The 21,975-nt window shown below is 41.1% G+C and overlaps 1 protein-coding gene and 1 non-coding gene across 3 annotated transcripts in view; one reads left to right on the top strand and one right to left on the bottom strand.

Moving 5' to 3' along the window:
- Nucleotides 1-567: 567 nt before the first annotated feature.
- Nucleotides 568-674, bottom strand: LOC111756988 (U6 spliceosomal RNA). The gene has a single exon (XR_002791375.1). It is a non-coding gene; the product is annotated as a U6 spliceosomal RNA (small nuclear RNA).
- Nucleotides 675-11,587: 10,913 nt separating this feature from the next.
- The window catches only part of Nnt (nicotinamide nucleotide transhydrogenase), an 84,651-nt gene continuing 74,263 nt past the window's right edge, over nt 11,588-21,975 (top strand). The window contains exons 1-3 of one of the 2 annotated variants that reach the window (XM_003470194.5): nt 11,588-11,778; nt 16,006-16,208; nt 21,606-21,835. In XM_003470194.5, coding sequence (XP_003470242.1) covers nt 16,058-16,208; nt 21,606-21,835 — 381 coding nt within the window. In that variant the 5' untranslated portion in view covers nt 11,588-11,778; nt 16,006-16,057. Of the gene's footprint in view, nt 11,779-12,015; nt 12,155-16,005; nt 16,209-21,605; nt 21,836-21,975 lie in introns of those variants that run through there. The other variant, XM_005003780.4, reaches the window with a different exon arrangement.

Here is a 21,975-nt window from a genome sequence, read left to right on the forward strand (position 1 = left end):
TTTTACTACTGTTGCTTTGTAGTATAACTTCAAGTCAGGGACTGTGAGGCCTCCTGCCTTGCCTTTGCTGCTTAAAACTGTCTTTGCTATTCTAGGTCTCTTCTGGTTCCAGATGAATTTTAGGAGTGATTTCTCTAGCTCTATGAAGTATGTTGATGGTATTTTTATTGAGATTGCATTGAATCTGTGTAAGAGTTTTGGGAGAATGGCCATTTTCACAATATTTATTCTTCCTATCCATGAGCAAGAGATATCTTTCCATTTTCTGAGATCCTCTTAAATTTCTCTTTTCAATGTATTTTAATTTTCCCTATATAGATCTTTCACTTCTTTCGTGAGAATAAATCCTAAATATTTCATTTTTTTGGTTGCTAGTGTGAGGGGTGTGGCTTCTCTTATTTCTCTCTCTCTGTGATTTTCTTGTTAGTGTAGAGGAATGCTGTTGATTTTTGAGTATTGATTTTGTATCCAGCTACATTGCTGAATTTATTTATTATATCTAGGAGTCTTCCAATGGAGTTTTGGGGTCTTCTATATAGAGTACCATGTCATCTGCAAATAATGATAAAAAATATAGAACGCCTCACAAATTTGCATGTCATCCTTGCGCAGCAGCCATGCTAATATTCTCTGTATCATTCTAATTTTAGTATATGTGCTGCCAAAGTGAGCACGACCTATGTTACTTTTATTCTTTAGATTGTGGTAGTACAAGGACTTAAGCCAGGAAAATTATAGTAGTTAATATTTTTCTTTTTCTAATTTTTTTTTTACTGGTACCAGGGATCGAACTCACGATCACGCACTTGCAAGGCAGGTGCTTATGCCGCTGAGCTAAATTCTCAGCCCCTCTTTTTCTAATTTTATTAAGAAACATTTTCAAATTGGGCATGGTGGGACACACCTGTAATCCCAGCACTTAGGAGACTGAGCAAGAGGACTGGTCTGAGTTCCCTGCCAGCTTGGGCAACATAGTGATTTCAAGGTTAGTCTGAATTACATAGCTAGACTCTGTCTCACAAGCAAAAAAAAAAAAAAATCAGAAACATTTTCAAAATACGGTTAACATAGTCATCTGTACCTTCTGCCACCTAAATTCTACCTTTTATTATACTTGCCAGACTTAATTCTTAAATTAAATATTTATTTTGAGGTAATTGTGGATTCACATACAGTTTACAAAGTAATACAATGATACACTGCACTTTTCAGTTTTTCCCTGCCTGCATTCCTCCTAAAATTCTGGCAACTACTGATCAGATCTGAATTTCCATAATTTTGTTATTTCAACAAAGCTGTAACACTCTGAGATTGGATTTTTTTCTACCAGCATAATTCTATGAAGACTCATCCAAGTTGTGTGTATCAATAATTTGATCCTTTTCATTGCTGAGTAGTATTCCACGATAAGCATGAACAATAGTCTGTTTAACATTTCACCACTCACTGTAAACACCGGAGTTGTTTCTAGTTTTTAGTTTTTATGAGTGAAACTGCTATGAACATTCATGTAAAGGTTTTGATGTAAATATTAAATTTTTGTTTCTTTGGGATACATGCCTAGGAATATAACTGCATATGGCAGCAAGATGTTTAATTTTTTAAGAAGCTACTGAAATTTTCCAGAGTGGCTATACCATTTTACATTTCTACTAGCAAAATACAAGGGATCTAGTTTTTCCTTATCCTTACCAGCATTTAATATTATCACTAATTTTATTATAGTTGTTCTTAAGATTTGCCTGGAGGTCTCAGTGTGGTTTTAATTTCATTTCCTTAATAGTGATATTGACCAACAATTCATGTGCTTATTTTCCTCTTTTAAAAACTGTCTCTTTATATCTTTTTTTCTCATTTTCTACGTGGACTTTTTTTCTGTTGAGTTTTTTTGTCTTTTTCGTTTTTATCGGTATGCACGACTGCATACTTGCAAGGCAGGTGCTTATGCCGCTGAGCTAAATTTCCAGACCCTCTGTTGAGTTTTTGAGAGCTCTTTGTTGTCTCAGTCACTCTTTTGCTGGATCAATAAACTTTTTTTTTGTCTTTTTCCTTTTTATCGGTACCGGGGATCGAACTCACGACTGCCTGCTTGCAAGGCAGGTGCTTATGCCGCTGAGCTAAATCCCCAGCTCCAGGATCAATAAACTTAACATTCACAACTTAAAGGAGGAAAGGTTTAGTGTGACTCGCAGTTTTAGTCCATGGTCAGCCAACACCAAGACAGAAGTGGTATTGCAGGGGGCCTAGTAGAGGAAAGTTACTGAGTTCAAGGGAAGAAAGGAGCTGAGACAGAATCTTGCTTTGCAATTCAGGCTGGTTCTGAGCTCACTTTGTAACCCAAGCTGGTCTTGAACTTGCAACAGTCCTCCTGCCTAGGCTCCTGAGTGCTGGGATTACAGGTGTGTATTACTATACTCACTTTAAATTCCTTTCTTGTCATAAAAGAATCTGTGAAGGGCTGGGGATTTAGCTCAGTGGCCTAAGTGCCTGCCTGGCAAGTGCAACCTTGTGAGTTTAATCCCTGCTACAAAAAAAAAAAAAAAAAAAAAAAAAAAAATCTGTGTAATACTAATTATCTTCATATTTTTATAGTTAAATAACCCATAAGATACTTATCCAGAGCCAGGAATCCATTCTGTCTTTCTTCAATAGAAGCTACTTATTACTTAAGTTTATTTAGCATTTATTATATACTAAACATTATGCTAAGCTTGAGGAAGTAAGAGCTGAACGAGACTTACTGGAATGCTACATGGAAAAACAAACAAAATCAAGACCTCAAAGGATGTGCACAAATTTACAAAGAAGACAGAAAGAATATTTTGGACAGAAGGAGAAGCATATAAATGGGAAGTCTGCAACAGCTTTGTACTTTTAGGAAGCAGCAGGTATTTTGTTACAGTTACACTTATAATCCCAGAACTCTGGAAGCCCTAGGCAGTAGGGTCACTGCCAAGTTTCAGCCCATCTTGGGAAGCTTATGAAGTCTCTGTCTCAAAATTTAAAAAAAAAAGGTGGTGATATAGGCCCAGGTTCAATCTCTAGAAGTGCTTCAAAAAAGTCTAACTAGCTAGAGGTTTAGCTCAGTGGCATAAGTGCCAGCTTGGCAAATGTGAGGTTGTGAGTTTGATCCCTGGTACCAAAAAAAGTGGAACTAGAGTTTTTTATTAAATGCAATGTTTTAAAAGTTAGTGATTATAAAATGTTAACTATTATTTTAAGATTTTATAATCCGGCAGTTTGATGATGGTGATAACAATATGTAAAAAATGGAAGGAAAAATACAGTGAGGTTGAGCATTTTTTAAGAAAGCAAACCAACTATATAACTAAGGAATTTCTTCTAATTGTTAATACAAAACAACTTTCACCTGATGTTTTCCCAAATAATTAGGATTGTTCACTTTAAATTCAAAACTAGTAAACTCACTCCTCCACACTATTTATTTTGTGATTTCCATAAACACTCAGGATGCCCTGGTAGTGAGCTCAACGTCCCCTCTCATTTGTGTGTGTGTGTGTGTGTGTGTGTGTGTGTGTGTGTGTGTGTGTGTATGTGCACTCTTATTTGGAAATATAACCTACACAACTATAATTAGTTAAGGATCTAGAGATAAATCATTCTGGGTTCAGGGTGCTCTTCAGTCCACTGACCGCTGTCTTTGTTGAAGAAAGAGGATTAGCATAGAGACAGGCACACAGAGAAGAGAGCAGTGTGGAGATGTAAGCACATATTGCTGAAATCTGCTAGAAGTTAGGAGAAAGGTGTGGGATGGTTTCTTCCTCAGCACCACCAAAAGGAATGCAGCTTAATTGTCGATGTCCGCTCCCGGCCGGCAGGAAGGACACACGACAAAGTCTGGTAGTGGACAACCTTTTCTTTTTATTTTCCTTCTCCGTACAGCCTGCCCTGGGTTCTCCCAGCTGAAGCCTCCTCTGGTCCGCTCCCCGCGGCTCCTTTTGTGCTTCAGTCTGCCCCAAAGCCTCTACCGGTCCGCTCTCCGCGGCTCCTTTTGGGCTTTTACTTCTGGGCTTCTACCTGGCTTCTTTTTCCGCCCAGGGGTGGCACCGGTATATATACGGGTACAGTGTCCAATCATGTTAAAGTAAGCAAGGCAAGCTGATTGGCTAACATCATCAGTTGCCAGGCAGACTATATTGTTGAGCGGGTTGTTTACGCGGTAAGCAGGAAACTAACATATTCAATGGGAGGGGTAATCTACCTCAGGCTTTGCTCTTTACCACAGGCCGCACGTCCGCCGCGCAAGGCGAGCTATCACAGACGCGGCTCCCAACATCTCCCCCTATTTTATTTTTTATGAATGTGCGCATCGTAGCCCTTCCTGGACTGGGTGCAGAGGCTTATGCCCTATGTGTAGGCCCACCGTAGGTCCTTGGCTTAGACCCTGGTTGGCCATGCCATGGTCTGCCAAGGCCCTGAGGCCCTCGTCCTTTTTCTAGGGCCAGGCACAAACTGGACGGAACCTGGATGCACACAAGCTTGCACTCATTTCCTCTCCGTAAAGAAATCCCCTCGGAGAGAAATTTAGACCTGGGCAGCATCTAACAGTCCAGCGGCTTACGTGCAGGATGGGGTAGGGCCTGGCTTAGGTCGAGTCGTGCTGGGGAGGCACGCTCTTACCCGTCATTGACTCACCTACCCTGCTGTGTATTGTCACCTTATGGAGGAGAATGAGGGATGCCCGCCATATCTAGACTCGGTTGTGGGCCGATTGAGCAAGCCATGCATATGCCTGAGGATCTTCTTGTCCATTTTGGGCTACCGCTATTTCTATTCATCTTATTGGTTGGTCTGTGATGGATCTCCAGTAGGGCAGGTCTGATCTTCAGTCGAGGGCTTTGTTGCCCGTGTCAGTCTCTCCGGTATCCACAGTGGTTCTCGTCCCGGTTCCTGTGGGAAAACACAAACCGCGCCTCGGTTCCAGCTGACCACTGGATCCGGGCCCATCCATTGTCCTGTCAGGACATCTTTCCACTTCACCCACCCTTTATGGTTGGGGGAAGGGTTGCAGTGCTCCACAGCTGGGGAGCGATTATCATTATTTAAATTTAAAAAATTGTGTGTGAATAGTGCCATGGATAATCGTGCCTTTGGGGCCAGGCCTTGGCCTACTCCCCCTTTTTGTTTTTTATTTTTTATTTTTTATTTTTATCTTTTTCGTTTTTTTTTTTTTTTTTTTTTTTTATTGGTACCAGGGATCGAACTGGCGATTGCCTGCTTACAAGGCAGGCGCTTATGCCGCTAAGCTAAATCCCCAGCTCCCATTTCCTCGACCGGCGTTTTTCTCAGCCTGCTCGGCAGAGAACTCTGCGTACCAGGCTCGCCAATCCAGGTAACTGCCCGAGGGCAGACACGCCTTTGCCAGCTGAATCCAGTCCGCGGGGGTGAGGGGCCCAGAAGACAGATTCTCCAGCATGGCAATGGTGTAAGGCGCAGTCGGCCCAAAGGTTGTAACTGCATTTTTAAGTTCTCTAATCTGCTTTATCTCAAAAGGCTCCCATACATTGCGTCCCTGGCCCATAGCTACTTGTACAGGAAATATCCCGTAGGGGCCACTATCTATCCCAGGTGGATGTACCTCATGAGACAAGCGTCCCCCCTGCCAAAGCCGCCTGTAAAAATACCGACCCGCCGGCGGCGGAGCATAAGACAGCGGCCGTGATTGGGCGGAAAATGGGGGCCCGTGCATCACTTCCTGTTCTGGCGAAAGGGGAGAGAGCTCCCAGGCGGCCGCCTCGTGGCGAGGGATCGCCTCCCTCTCGCGCCGGGGAGCGCTCAGGAGCTCTCTACTCCTCCGCAGACCAGGTTGAGCAGAGCGCAATTCGCGGGGCAACGCTGGAAAAGAACCCTGCGACTCCTTATTGAGCGATTTAGGCTCCTGACAGCTGGTCTCTTTGGCCTCCTTGCCATTCAACTTTCCCTCGTCCTCGGAGTCAGACGACTCCGAGGCTAGAGCCCCGTCCTCCTCCTTAGCATCCTTGTTCCCCTTGACGGACCCCTCTCGGGAGCTCCCTGACTGGGCCTGCTCAGATACCCTGCGTACTTTTGTAAGCTCTTGAGAGCTTTCTCCACAACCACCCTCGCTCTTAGTGTTGCTACCTAACATGTTTCCCATCTTTCAATATGTTACTCACCGCGTGAGGCCCAAGGAATCCGCCACTTACGCGTGAGCCTGAGGGGAGTCTAAAAGCCCTGTAGGTGCGCGCCACCCAGAGCCCAGGCTTATCCCCAACTCACCTGTCTCGCAGCTCTGTACTGGAGCGTTGTCCACTTCCACGTCTCGGGGGTGATCAGTCCCCGGGCGGGCCTCCAAATGTCGATGTCCGCTCCCGGCCGGCAGGAAGGACACACGACAAAGTCTGGTAGTGGACAACCTTTTCTTTTTATTTTCCTTCTCCGTACAGCCTGCCCTGGGTTCTCCCAGCTGAAGCCTCCTCTGGTCCGCTCCCCGCGGCTCCTTTTGTGCTTCAGTCTGCCCCAAAGCCTCTACCGGTCCGCTCTCCGCGGCTCCTTTTGGGCTTTTACTTCTGGGCTTCTACCTGGCTTCTTTTTCCGCCCAGGGGTGGCACCGGTATATATACGGGTACAGTGTCCAATCATGTTAAAGTAAGCAAGGCAAGCTGATTGGCTAACATCATCAGTTGCCAGGCAGACTATATTGTTGAGCGGGTTGTTTACGCGGTAAGCAGGAAACTAACATATTCGATGGGAGGGGTAATCTACCTCAGGCTTTGCTCTTTACCACAGGCCGCACGTCCGCCGCGCAAGGCGAGCTATCACAGACGCGGCTCCCAACACTTAATGACACTTTATTTTGGATCTTTAGCCCCTAGATTGGTGGGAGAATACATTTCTGTTTTTTTTTTTCTTTTGGTACCGGGGATCAAACTCATGACTGTGCACTTGCAAGGCAGGCGCTTATGCCTCTGAGCTAAATTCCCGGCCCCATTTTTGTGTGCAAATACTAATACGGTCCCTGTCACCATCTTTTGAGACTGCCACAGGTGTCATTATGTAGGTAATCCCTATATTGATTAAAAGAAATCTTAGATTTTTCTTTCCTTCTTTCTTTTTTTTTTTTTTTTTTGCCTTTTTCCTTTTTTATCGGTACCAAGGATCGAACTCACAACTGTCTGCTTGCCAGGCAGGCGCTTAATGCCGCTGAACCAAATCCCCAGCCCCAATCTTAGATTTTTATAATTGGCACTTATTATGTGGAGAGGAGAGTGTTCACACAGGTATGCCAAAGTTAGTTTTTAATTGTATTTTTAAGAGACAAGGTTTTACTATGTTGCCCAGGGAGGTCTTGAATTTCCTGAACTCAAGTGATCCTTCTGCATCAACCTCCTAAGTATTTCATGCTAAAGGCACATTCCACTTCAATTAGCAGGAGGTAGTTTTTCAGATGTTCACAATAACTGCAAGTGTAAACTAGCTTTATTTACATAGTTTGCACAGATCATCAATTATTTAAATTTGTTTTGGCAGCTTAGTGTCAGTTTTCCATCTTCTTGCAATTAATGTGGATCAGAATCAGTTCATTTAATTAGTTAATATCTATTTCCTAAGATCAAACACTTTTGATTGGTGGCCTGTGAGAGCTAAGATTGAGTTAATGATCATCCTCACCTTACTCCTCCAAGGAATCCAACTTTTAACATTGCTAGGCAAGTGCTCTACCAGTGAGCTACACCCTCAGTCCTAATCTAACACTGGTTATTTAAAACCTGCCAGAAATGTGTGCTGTTAGACATTACACTAGTCTAAGAATTTTATCTCATTAGAACTGTTCTCCTGGGAAAAATTAGTCTATTTATGAAAGAAAAGCTTGAAACAAAAAACAGCTGACACCATAATAATAACCATGATCAAAGACATTAAGGCTACTTATTAACTGGACAGGTTTTACCCAGACAGTAGACTTTGGTAAAAGTTCAACACTGGAGTTCACTATAAAAAATATAAATGATATTATATTGTTTTCAGTAGGAGGAAATCTTCCTGGATGAAATTACAAATATGGATAGAATATATTTATAAAATACTTAACTATAGAACTTACATATAGATTGGCATGTATTATACAGGACAATATTCCATATAAATAATGTTAGCTTTTTTAAAAATGAAGTTGTAGGCTGACATTGTGTTCTATATTTAATAAGTGTTCATGACCGTTATAAGCATTAAGTGCAAATGATTTCAAATGGTTAGCTTTCTTTAAATGCAATCAGGTTATTTTATCATTGTTAGTGCTTTGATTAAAAGGCTACATATGCAGTAGATATGCAAAAAAATGTTTATACTTTTCAGAATTAAATTTGTATAGAGCAGTTTTAAAATGAATGTAAACAGCACTAAACATTTTCTTTCTGCAATCTGTACTTACAGGTTTGTTCTATAAACTAAAGATATTGTAGTGCAAGAAAAAGCCCCCGAAACAAAAACAAAACAAAACAAAAACAAAGATGGAATTCAATGTTTAATGACACTTTTTTTCAGGCTCAGTTTACATTTTTTATTTTTTCCATTGTGCATCTCTCTGATTTTAGATTCTACTGGTGTATTTGTCTAAAGATTTTATCAAGTTTGCTTCTGATACATTAGAACTTTAAATACGAAGCATTTGTGCCTACAAAGTCAAATTTCAGACAGTTTAAATTTTGATGTGTATCTTGATTTTAAAATTCATTTAAAGTATCCAGAGCCAGGTGTGGTGGTGCATATCTGTAGTTCCAGCACTCTGTAGGTTGGGCGAGGAGTTTTGCTGTGAGTACGAGGCCAGCCTGGTCTACACAGTGAGACCTTGTCTCAAAACAAACAAACAAACAAACAAAATGTATCCAATAATAGAACAGTTATTAATAAAATTTTGTATGTATGCAAGAGGTGCTATCCTAAGATGAATAATTACAAGCTAAGATTACCTGAGAAAGGAACAGATAGCGAAATGTGCAAAACTTATAACTTAATGGAAAATACATAATCTTCAAAAAAATTTTATACACAAAAGTGTATGATTCAGAAACAAATTACAAACATTTTAATCTTTACCCAATTTTCTTAGGGTACTTTCTCTTGAATAATATACATAATTACATGTAGGTGCTTAAGATCTAAAACAATCCTCTAAATAACAGACGATTTTAACCTGAAACAATGGTGCCCAATGTTGAATGTACAAATGAGAACAAAATAAACTATCACATGCTTACTTAAAATTATCATATACTTGCTATCTACTATTGTCAAAAGTGATACGCAGTATGTTACATTTGGATTTGCTGTCATGTGATATAATAAGTAAATCAAATTGAAATAGATTAGAGATGGCCCAATCCCTGCTTTTTCTGCTTGACAGCCGGAAGCAGGAAGGGAGTGTAATTTGATTGACAGCTACAGCTGAGGCTGACCTAAATGGCCCCAACTATTTCAGGAGATGTCTGCTTGGGACCACAGAAGGCTTAAATGTGAACCAACCAGCAGCCTCGGATTTGAACCAATCCTGGATGACTCCAACCTATGACCTCTAAATGACTCTGCCCAAGATTTGCCAGTTCACCAATCCCAATTGACTTTGCTCTCTAGCCAATCCCGGATAAACCAAGGCTTGAAATTTAGGCCAATTCCAGATGACTCTAACCCCCTTGCTGCTCTATATAAACAGCACTCCCACCAGCTCCTTGGGTTTGTCAGGTCAGCTTCCTCTGGGATGTGTCGGCTTCTTATATCTTCAAGAAGCTCAGGTTGAAATAAAGCTTCGTCTGGTTTGTCCTGCATACCTGCTAGTGATTTGTTTCTTGAGTAGTGACTAGAAGATCCAGGCTTCTCCAAGTAGAGTGGGCAGGGCGGAAGACATTTAAAAAGAACTACAAACACCAGGGCTGCTAGTCCTGAAGAGTTCCAAGGACCAATGGCAGAAACCCACAAAGATCAGCTGAGATCAGCAGCAGAGACCAGAAGCGACTGTGTCTGTGAACATATGGTGTCAACCGGTGTTGACCAGCAGCGGTAACCAGTTTTAACCAGCCACATCGACTGGCAGAGACCAGCAGGGGCAGGGGAAGCTCCTGGCAGAGCTCTGGCTAGCAGCCAAGATTTAGCTTCAGCTGCCTAAGAGCTGGTGGAGGTGGCTGAGAGATCAGAGGTATAAAATCAACAAGGGCACAGAGCCACCCGCTCTCAACCCTGGAACTTCCGATGGAGCTGCACTTTATTGGTTTGTAATATTCATTCACGTCCAGCAAACTCTGTCAAACTCTGTCGATTGACAATAAAATTAAACAACACAATGAACATTAATTTAAATCTGTATTTCTCAGCCTTGTTACTGCAAATATTTGGGACTAGATGATCCTGTTGTAAGAGCGTCTTCTGTGAATGTTTAGCAACACATCTGGCCTCTAGGCACTAGAAGCCTCCCCTACTTAATGGCAAAGGAAATTTCTCCAAAACATTGCCAAATGTTCCTTCAGCAAAACTGACCCTGGCTAGAACTTTTTTTTTTCGGCCCGGAAAGAGAAAGAAGCAATCTTGATTGAGTGTTGCAACCTAAAGAAGTATTTTACAATAAGAGCTAAGTTTATTTATTTATTATTTTTGCAATGTTAGGGATAAACCAAGGATCTTCGTTAAGCACACATTGTCACTGAACTACATCCCCTGGAAAACAGTTTAGGTTTATTTTCCTTCTTCTGTTTCTTTTGTTGTTTCCTTTCTTTCTTTTTTTTTCTAAGACAGCCTCTCCATATAGTTCAGGCTGGTCCTGAACTCAATTGTGTAGTCTGGGCTGGTCTTGAACTCACAGCAATGCTCCTGTCTTAGCCTCTCCAGTGCTGGGATTATACCACTATCCCTGGTCAAACCATTTTAGTTTAAAATCCCTACACACCGCACAGAACTCAATGTACTCACCTTACCTTGAACCAGTCTCTGTGGTACATTATTATTTTAAAATATGAGGCCTAATCCTTTCCTGTCTGTGAACTCTCTCAGGACTGAGACAATGCTTTACTTAGGATAGCAGCCAGAGTCCATTACCCGAATGACCTTTTGTGCCAGTTAAACTAGAGGACTTCTCTGTGGGTCGTTTCTTTTTAAAGATATAGAATACATGTTTTGCCTTATGCCTTACAAATATTTCAATGAAATTAAAAAGAAGTGACCTTACACTAATACTTTATGACTGAGCTTTGGGTGAGTGAACCATTTTACACCGTATTTTTCCCCTCCCACTTTGAGTCAAGTACACCTGCGCAATACAAAGCAGAACAGTGTGATAAGAACAACTAGGATTTTGTATTTTGGACTGCTTTAGTAGTTTAGTCGAAAACAGTTTAGGTCTGGTTAGGAAAGGTACAGCGTCCACGAAGGTCCGGATGTGGGCTATATAAGAATAACACAAGTCTGTTCTAGTCCGGCTCTGATGTTGGAATGCAAATATGCAGATGTGTGTTAATTTTCGGGTCTTGACATCCTTTCTGAGGAATTTAACTCCACCTCCTTGGCCAGAAAGGAAAAACAACGCCTCCATTCCCGCCCTCCGCTGCCTCCACCTTTGCTTTCTGTCCTCTCCTGTTACAGAAGTTGGGATTTTTCCTAGAGAGCTAGAGGAAAGTAGGGTACCAAGAGCGGAATTACATTACCCGCATATTTGATCTGGTGGGACACCAGACAGGAAATCACACGCTGTAACTGATTGTCTGGGGCGAGAGAACAAATGCACCCCTGAAAACTTCAGGACGTCCTTGGCACCAGGTTTGATTGACAGGACCGGCGGGGGAGGGGCGGGGCTGGGGTCCACGGCCCGGGCGGAGACAAAGGGGTTCTGGCGGCCGCCCGGGGTTCTGAAAGACCCGGGGTGCCGGCCCGGGGCTCATGGGGGCTCCCGTGAGGTCGCTGGCTCGTTCGGGAAGACGGTCGGATCGAGCGCGGGGGCTGGCAGCAGAAGGCCCGCGCGCACAGCAGACGCGGGAAGGGGGCGCCGCCGGTGTGTGTGGGGGTGTCACGTGGTCACGTGGTCGCCGCCGCCGGCCGGGCTGTTCTTCCGGGTTGGGGACAGCGCCGCGGCCCGAGCGGGGTCGACCAGCCAGCAGGGCATTCGCTGGGCTGCGCGCGGCCGGCCCCGGCCCAGGTGAGCGTAGCGGTGCTAGCGAAGGGTGCGGCCGGGGAAAGTGGGGTGCACGGGGTGCCTGCAAGCCCAAGGCTTGGGAGGGGAGGCAGAACTGTTCCTGAGGGCCCCCATTCTGTGTCCAGCTGCGTCGACGTGGAAGAGAGTGGGTGGGCGGGTTCGGGCTCAGGATCCCCGCAGAGGGTGAGGGACGAGGCGGCGGCTGTGCAGGTGCAAATCAAGGAGCTCTGGGGGACAATGAAGGTCGTGTGGGGCAGTTCGGCTCCGAGCACAGGTGAAGAGCGGTCATAGAGGACGTTTGTTGGGCGGTGCGTCCAGCAAGGTAGCAGCTGGACGCTCCAACATTGTACTTGAACCTTGAGGGAATTTGGGAATGGTACCCGGTTGGGAGCGAGCAGAGGGCGAACTGGTGGTTGGTGCAACCGTCTATGAGGCCGAGAGAAGGCCCTGCCAGGCGAGGGTGGAGTGACAGTCCGGGGGCACCTGGGCAGAGCTGGTTCAAACTCAACAGGCCCAGTGACTATTATGCAGACTGGGCCAATAGGCTTCCGAGAGAAGTTATAAATAGCGGTGCGTGCAGATGCCTGAGAACGGCAGTTAAGTTGCAGCGGGAAGGGTGGCACTGGTGACAGTGGCCATTGGGCCAGGTCATGCCTCGTGCCAGGCTAAGCTTGCCTGAGTAGGGTATTGTGTCCTTGTTGGTATGTCTTGCTTTAAAAGCATGCCATGTTTACCCTTGCAGGCGTCCTTTATTCGCCCCGCGGTGCAGACAGTCCTTTAAGAGTCTGTTTGGCAGGATTCTCATCGGACCGAATGTTTGGGAGAGGTGGGCCTTACTTGCCTGCCTACTTTTATTTAAAATGCTCTTCTCTTCTCCGTTGTGCCCTTTGTACTTGCAAATCTAGGATTAAAGACAAATTGATTATTAGGGACAGTTTAGGATTACCTTTTTTTGTGTATATGTGTGGGCCCTTGAATCCAGGGTCTTGGGCATGTAAGGCAAGAAAGACTTTTACCACTGAGCCACATCCTCAGCCTTACCTGCTAAGGTTCCGTATCTTTGCTTGTCGAATCAGCTTTTCACGAAGCTACAAAAACATTTCAGTTTCAAAGGAAATCTCTGGAAACTCCCTGGAGAAAGTGTATAAGGAAGGGCACCCAGGCTTCGGGATGTCTAAGTCTTATTTAGTTCTTCAGTAAAAACCAAACTAAACCACACCAAACCTTACTGATTTCCTCTGTTTTGGATAAAGCACTGGGCAGAGGTAATACCTCTGTTAGTGAATGTAACACCTAATCAAGATAGTATGTTCTCTCAATAACCTTATGAACAGGGGATTTTGTTTTTTAATCCTTAAACCACCCTGTGAAATAGGTGCTATAGTTATTCTCATTTTAAAGATGAAATCTTTAAAAGCGACAGAGAAGTTAAGTACCTTGCCACAGTCACACCAAACAGCTAATAAGTTGAAGGGGTTTCTGATCCGGAGTTCACCCTCTTGGTCCTCGTGTCCTTTGCTAGGTTGGGTGCTTGCCCTCAAGGATTGTACTAGATATTAGGGGAAATAGTTATTGTAATAACTTACATTAAATAGCCACTAGAATACCACACTAAAAAGGACTTTTCCTCTCCAATTTTGAGTTGTAAAAATTTCCGTGTATTGCTTTAAAACTATAGAAACACATGGATGGTAGAACATAGTTCAGCTACTCTGAAGTTTTTCAGTCATTTGTATTTAATTTAGGCTTAGTGATATAAACTTCTCTCATCAGTGAACTAGTTCCTGATCTCTGCCTTGAATGTTTTCAACATGAGTGAAGTGGCCTTTTTTTGGAAGAAATTGGCCTGTAAAGGCTTGGCTGTATTGATGTCTGATGCCCCTGCCAGGGATCTGCTCAACATCAAATTTTCATTTTCCCAGTAGGTAGAACAAATTCCCCAGGGTTAAGTCCATGAGATAGGACTTCAGCTTTAAAACATTGCAAAATCTCATTGAATCATAAAATTTCGAGAGCCTATAAGGGCTGTAGAAACCTGCTGTCCTATGCTGTTTTTATAGATGAGCAGCTGGAGGCTTGGAGAGGTTCAAGTCAGACACCCTTAGTGGCCAACTTGGACAATAGGGGGCTGTATTTAAAGCCAGCTTCATCCATTTGCTGATGAGGTCTGGAAAAGCTTTGTCAGTTCTATAAATATGGTGACGTTTTGGGGGCCTAAAATGATTCTAGAAGAGAAAGTTGGTTAAGTCAGGAGTTTGGGATAGGAGCAGGTCATTCAATATTGGCAGAAAAATTTTCTCAGTAATTATCTTTTACATATCTTTGTATCTCCCTCTGTTCTTGGCATAGATTCAGTGAAAGTTTGGATGTGTAGCTAAATTTTGAACTCATTTGCTTTAATTCTCAGCTGTGAATAACCCTACATGTGACCCATGAATGAATGAGGAGAATGTTTATGGGATTTAGGAATGCTTTAGGACTGCAGTGAAATGACATTTGGGAAGATTCTGCAAATGTAAATTCATCCATTCTAATGCAGAGGATTGTCCACACACATTTAGCTGCATGCCTGAATCTATCTTGCTTTTATTCTCTCTATATTGAATATCTTTCCTTTTCTCGGCCACATAAAAGGACACAATCACCTTTGTTCCATTGGGGGACTGGTGTAACTCTGCTTGATAGTGTTATTACTTGTTGACTTCTCTTAGTTCCAAGTGCACGGCCTATTCCAGCTTGATTTTACAAGTGCTTATAAGGACAGAGTGAGGCTCTGTCCTTAGTACAGTTTGTTGAATTAAAGGGCATCTTTTTTAAGCACTGCCTGGATTGAGAGTTTCCATTACCAATGTTCCTTTTTAGTATTTTAAAGCGGTTTCTTCAGGGCGTTGTAGTAGTAGTTGTTCTGATATTAAAAAATGAGCCAAAGCTGTCTTCCTCCAGAGCCTGCTAAAATGTTTATGGAATGTGCTGGGATCTGGTGCTCAGTCCCATGGGTGTCTAATTGATGGAATAGTTGGTAGTGTTAGTGAAGTTTGACTGATAGAGGTTCTGGGTCCTCTGCCTTTTCCCACTCTTGGAAGAAGGAAATAAAAGATGGAGGAACGTTGGGAATTGTGACGTGGAGTGCACTCCAGGGTCTGCGAAGGAGGGAAAAAAAAAATAGATGAAGGTGCCTTGATAACAGCGAAGGTGCCTCAAAAACAGCCTAAACATGTTTAATACTCTTGAGAGGTACATCTGGAAAACATGAATTTTGTATTCACTCAGGCAGCCTTAGTTCATGATCCTCAGTGGCCCAGTATCCTGCTGTGCTGGATAGAATGTTACTTTTTTAAGTCACTGTTGTATTACTGTATGGTACATTAGATAATTTAAGGGAAATTCAAGGGTAATTTGTATGTAATTTTTTTCTGCATATATTAAGAAGAGCATTTTCATTTAAGATGTGACTTTTAATTCTTTTTTTTAACCTTTTTTTAAAAAAAAGTTATTTATTTTTTTATCAGTACCAGGGATCAAACTCACGACCACCTGCTTGCAAGGCAGGCGCTTATGCTGGGCTAAATCCCCAGCCCCTATGTGGCTTAATTCTTTAGGTGTGTGTGTGTGTGTGTGTGTGTGTATGTGTGTGTGTGAATTCTCTAGCTATATAAGGATCAAGTAGACTTATATGTGAAAAAACTTTGAAAGAATCTTCTATAAGAACTTGGCAAATAAATTCTTTGTAGATGTCTACTTATTCAGGCTGTTTATTCTAAACTGTTTAGATTAGCAATTTTGATAGTTAAATGTTCAGAAGACAAAGTGTTTTTTTTTCTTGGCATATAAACCTTTTCTTATCTCTCTCCTAGTGATCTGCCTACAAGGAAACAAGAGATTTGAAAGTTGGCAGCTCATATCAACATGGCAAACCTGCTGAAAACAGTGGTGACTGGCTGTTCCTGTCCTTTACTTAGCAATTTGGGGTCCTGTAAGGTTCTGCCTCCGAAGAAGGATTTTTTACGAACATTTCATACTCATCAGTCACTGTGGTGTAAAGCCCCTGCAAAACCAGGTTAAAGTCTTTTTTAAAAAACATTTTAAAGTTTTTTTTTTTTATTTTAAAGAAGAAAAAAACCCAAGATTTCAGAACAAGATAATAGGAGAGTAACAATGGTTAATACATTGTGTGTTATCTTTAAATTAATTACTCAGTATAAGATAAGGCATTTAATTGTCCAAACAATATTAGCATAAACCTTTCTTTTCAATGAACTAGATAAATTAGTAGTATAACTATAACTATTTTATATATGTCTGTCTGTATTTAGCTATCTATTTATATCTGTATCTCTATCTAAAATCTATTGGTTTTTCTTTCCTTTTCTCTTTTTCCCTATCTTCAGTTTTTTTTTTTCCTTTTGAACAGTTTCTTCCCATTTTACATATCTGTTGTACATTTTGGATATTATTTATTCTTTTAGCTTCTCACATTAGGGAGACAATATAAGGTTTACCCATGTGAGTCTGGTTTATTTCACTTATGAGTGTGGCTTTAAATTACATCCATTTACATATGGAAATCTCTAGTTTATCCTTCTTATGGCTGAGTAGTACTGCATTGTATAAAAAGACCACATCTTTTTTTATCCATAGCCCAAGTTATAGGCATTTGGGTTGTTTGCAAGGTTTAACGTTTACACATTGTACTGCTATAAACATGGGTGCAGATATATCACTCTAGATGTTAACTTTCTGGGAAGATACCCAGAAGGGAAATAGCTGGATCAAATGTGACCTCCAGTGCTACGTTTTTTTTTTTTTTTTTTTTTTTTTTTTTGTCTTTGAAACAGGTTGGCCTTGAGCTCACTTTGTAGCCTAGGCTGGTCTTGAACTCACAATGATCCTGTTGTCTCAGCCTCCCAAGTGTTGGGATTACAGGTGTGCACCACCATGCCTGGCTGCTAGTCTTAATTTTTTGAGGCATCTCCACACTGATTTCCACAGAGATTGTACCAGTCTACACTCCCACCAACAGTGGAGAAGGGTTCTTTTTTCCCCATAGCCCTCCAGTGTTTGTTATTGCTTGATTTCTTGATAAAAGCCATTCTATTTGAGGTGAGGTAGAATCTCAGTGTTGTTTTAATTAAACAGAAAAAAATCTTACTTCAGTGCTTCAAATTAAGGCTAATACCTCTTTTGATGATAAATAAAAGGAAAAGTCATACAGTTTTATGTCCTGGTGTTTGTGAGTGATTGTTTTAAATAAAAGTCAAGTGAGTGCTGTTTTATGTTTTCCATGTATAGAAATTCCTGGTTGCCTTTGCTAACAGAGAAGAAAATTATAATAGAAAAAGGTAAAGAAAAAAACCCGTTGAGGTGTACCTGGAATCCTATGGCCCATACTAACCATTTCTCTTACCAACCTCCCCTTATTCCTAGTTAGTATTAGGAAATTGTACCATGTATAACTCACCTAAACTCAAGAATTAGGGATTAATGGACATATTAATGCTTCCTGATTTAGTAAATAGCAACTTCATCTCAGTTGCTCAGGTCAGAAACCTTGGAGTTACCCTATATCCTCTGAGCTCTACCTGGGTCTAAATTATTCTCAGTGTTGCTTGATTTTTTCAGCATTGCTTGATTCATTCATGCCACCATTATCTGCCATCGAACAGATGCACCAGTCCCATAAATAGTTTCTGAGTTTTCTACCTATGTTGTCCCTGCAAACATCTGCACATGATGGTGAGAATAATCTTTTCAATGGTAAGATCATGTTGCTTCTCTCAAAATTCACCACTGGCTTGTCAGATCATACAAAGGAACTGAAATCATCCACTGGCCTTTCCTAGTCTTCCAAGGCCTTCTCTGATACGAACCCCATTTGCTTCTGTCCAGGGCAGAAAGAGGAGAGACTAAAAGGGGGTGCTTCTAAGCTGAGTTAGTTACGTATTCGAAATCTTCTTAAAGACCATCGGAGCATTTTTCTCTACCTCTCATTGGCCAGACTTCAAGCATATGGTCATTTGTATGGGCGATTTAAACATTTAGTTTTTATTCCAGATGGCAGCATGCACAGCTAACAATGTCATTTTGTTATTGAGATGGAGGAACAGAATGTATGTTTGGGGGCAACCTTTGTTACATAGAATGTCTTTCTTCACTTTTAAATTTGTAGTACTTCATTGAGGTCTCTTGCAAAATGCTATGCATTTTGAGTTTTTTTTTTGTTTATTTTGGTCCTGCTTGGATAGACTTTATAGCCTCTTTTCTTTGTTTTTCATTGATAGGGTACCTTTTCCTAAGAGCTCCCAACTTTACCTTCAGATCTTTCTTTTAAACTACTGTGGGAAAGCCAGGTTACCCAGTGGGATAAAACTGTGGATAAAATAAAAGTAAATAGCTGTGTGCACATGACACTTGTCTTTGTGAGTATATCCTTGGGCAAGTTCATTATATTAATTACATATAAGACTTTCTTTTTTTTTTGTTTAATTTCTGATTCTTAACTTGTCTCTAGATAATATTTTTTATTCTCTAAAGATCACATGTTGTATTTGCTTGCTGTGTCTCTTAGGTTTGTCCTGAGCTATAGGGTCTCCTTTACTTTTTTTCTTTGAAATTTACTTGTTGAAGAGTTTGTTACCTTGTACGATTTCTAACATTCTGAGTTTGGCTGATTGAATCCCATTGGTTTTGTTTAACCAGTTTCTATGTCACTTTTATTTTTTGTAATATTTAGATGGATACTGAGGTTTAAATATACCTTTTTTTTCCTCAATTAGATTCAATTAGACTTTCCTTTTTTGGGGGCAATCCTACTTCATTGGTGCCATTGCATTGCATCAAGTAAATAAATTAGTGAGGTCAGGTGTTGTAAAGTTTCTATCAGTTTTTCACTCAGAGGGTGTGATAGTCATTTGACTGATAAATATAAATGTATTAGAGGCTTCGAAATGGTGACATTCCATCATTCCACATTCCTTTATTAGCTAGACTTTTTCTATAAAGAAAGCCATTTTTGGTCTGTCAATGCTTATCCCAAGTTTATACTGGAAAGGTGCAATAAATACTTGACTCTTTCTTGTTATTAGTTTTGTTAATGATCAGTTAGATCCTTTAAGTATTAGTTTTCTAGTCCACTAGGCCTGTGCCATTGCCATACAACACAAATTTGTTATTTTGTATGTCTGAAAGTCAAAGTCCAAAGTAGGGCTGACAGGGCTTAAATCAAAGTGTTGACAGGTCTGCGTTCCTCAGGGAAGCACCAGGGGAGAATTTGTTACTGTGCTTTTTCCAGCTTTGATAGAGCCCCTGCAGTGGGTTTCGGCCTTCTCTTCCACCTTCAAAGCAGCAGCGTAGCATCTTCAGATTGCTCCTGGTTCTGACTCTGCTACTTCCCTCTTCTACATTTAAGGACTATTGGAATTACACTGGGGCTATCAGATAATCCAAGATATTTTTCCTGTTTGAAGGTCAACTGATTACAACCTTAGTTTCATCTGCTACTGTATAGTGCCCCTTTAGTTTCTGTCATAACACACTTACAGGTGTCAGGGATTAGAACATGGATTTTTTTTTTTTAAACAGATATCACCCTCAGTCACCAGAGATTGGATATTTATTTACTTTTAGTGGGGTACTGGGGATCAAACTCACAACTTCATGCTTGCCAGGCAGACACTTATGCCACTGAGCTAAATCCCCAGCCCTAGAACATGGATATCTCTGTGAGGGCATTGTTTTGCCTATCACAGACTGTTTCCTTCTCGTTGACTAGTAATGCTTAAGAAATAATTTTTTTTTTTCTTTTGCAATACAGCACCAGCTCATGCATTGTAACATCTTTGGATGTGTTTTATTCCGTTACCGTTGATATTTAAGTTACCATATTCGGAGAGTGGAAGAAGCTACTTTAAGTGTCTTCCAAATATATTTGATATAACTTCAGTTAAAGTAGCTTCCTTGACTTTTGGTATGTAGGGCTTATATGTGACATTGTCAGAAAACTAAACTCTAGGTAGATACATGATTTAATTTTGTGCACCAACCCAAATATTTCCAGCATTCTGTTTTCCTCCTCAAGAAAAGAGTAAGCATTTGTTTGCGTTTAGTGTACTGTTAATAGTTAATGCATAAATAATATGGGAATCTGAAATTTCATATTCATGTAGTTTTAGATTGACTTCATTCTCAGAGTGTTTCATAATACTCTGTATTGATAATCTGTTTTTTATTGTATGTTTTAGAGTTTAGGTTGTGAGAGTGGATTTCTTACATTTTAATAAAGTTTATATAGAAACAGATACTTTGCTCAAAATATATTTATACCTACATATTGGGTAAAACAGCAGAAAAACCGTATGTTCTTTAGCTAAAATTAACCAGAACCGTAGGTAAATAGAAGTTTGTACTATATAGGCTCTTTTGAGTTCCAAGAGATGGGATAGCATCAGTTGCATTTTTTTGATGAGGGTTTGTTGTATGGATTCTTGCGAAGAATCGGAGCCAGGAAACCTGTCTTTTACTTCTTGAAGAAGTGAAAGGTGGTGCTCTGGATTTTATAGCTATGTCTGTCTTCTCTCTGTATATCTACTGTCGGTGTGTCTACCACTGTTGCTGTTGACCTCCTTTGATAACTTCAAGGCTGTGCTTACAAATAACTTCTGCACCATTTTGTTCTCCTTGTCCCTTTTGGTGAGTTTCCTTGTCAGACTCCCTGGGGGAGAACGTGATTGGACTGAGTAATCACAGGCCAACACAGATTGTCCTCAGGCAGATTCCTGTACAGGTCACTTGTAAGCTGTAGCTGCTGGTTTTCCTCCTGCCTGCTCTGTAGATGACTGTCTTTGACCTGCTTGTTCATTCCTTGTCTATTCATTTATTTCTAAATGTATGCAATCTCATGATATAACATTTGGAAGTCTGAGAAATTTCTAAAGGAGAGTTTGGGTGTATTAGACTACCAAAAAATATCGTTAGGATTGTTCTTCAAAACAGTGATTTATGGGCTGGGGAATTAGCTCAGTGGCATAAGCACCTGCCTCACAAGTGTGAGGTCATGAGCTCAATCCATGGTACCAAAAAAGGAAAAACAAAAAAACCTCTGTGGTTTACTTACATCATTGTGAGAGTTCAATACAGGGAGACAGTAATCGTAGTGAATTAACTTGGACAGTGGAGTTAACATGCTGTGTGTCCTCTCAGCCCATTTTCTTCTGTAAGAATAAAATAAGCTTCGTGTGCCTTGAAGAGAACCATTTGACTAAATATTTAGGATTTAGAAGAGTGGGGATAAAATTTTCTCATCATCTTTCAAAAAAAATGAAAAATTATAATTTTGAATCAAGAATATCCTTTTGAATAGCACCTTGTGAGCACTGTAGTAGGAAGGACAGGCTGCTGGTTTTCAGAAGACTGCTGTGGTTTTTTTTTTAAAGATTTTGTTGCCTTTGTCTTTTTTCAGGAATTCCATATAAGCAGCTCACTGTTGGTGTCCCCAAGGAGATTTTCCAAAATGAGAAGCGAGTGGCATTATCTCCTGCTGGTGTTCAAGCTTTGGTCAAGCAAGGTTTTAATGTTATTGTGGAATCAGGTGCAGGCGAAGCTTCGAAGTTCTCAGATGATCACTACAGAGCAGCAGGTGCCCAAATACAAGGAACAAAGGAAGCGCTGGCTTCTGATTTGGTGGTTAAAGTAATTATTCATTTCTATGTCTCATTAATAGCATGCTGATTTTTGAAATCTTTTTGTAGAAAAATTAAATTACTTTTGTAGGTTTTCCAATGTTCTTTATTTTTCATTTACACATAGTAATTATACATTTTATGGGGTGC

The sequence above is a fragment of the Cavia porcellus genome, unplaced genomic scaffold (genome assembly GCF_034190915.1).
Source record: "Cavia porcellus strain 051 isolate PalLab524CR breed Dunkin Hartley unplaced genomic scaffold, mCavPor4.1 scaffold_11, whole genome shotgun sequence".
Taxonomy (NCBI): Eukaryota; Metazoa; Chordata; class Mammalia; order Rodentia; family Caviidae; genus Cavia; species Cavia porcellus.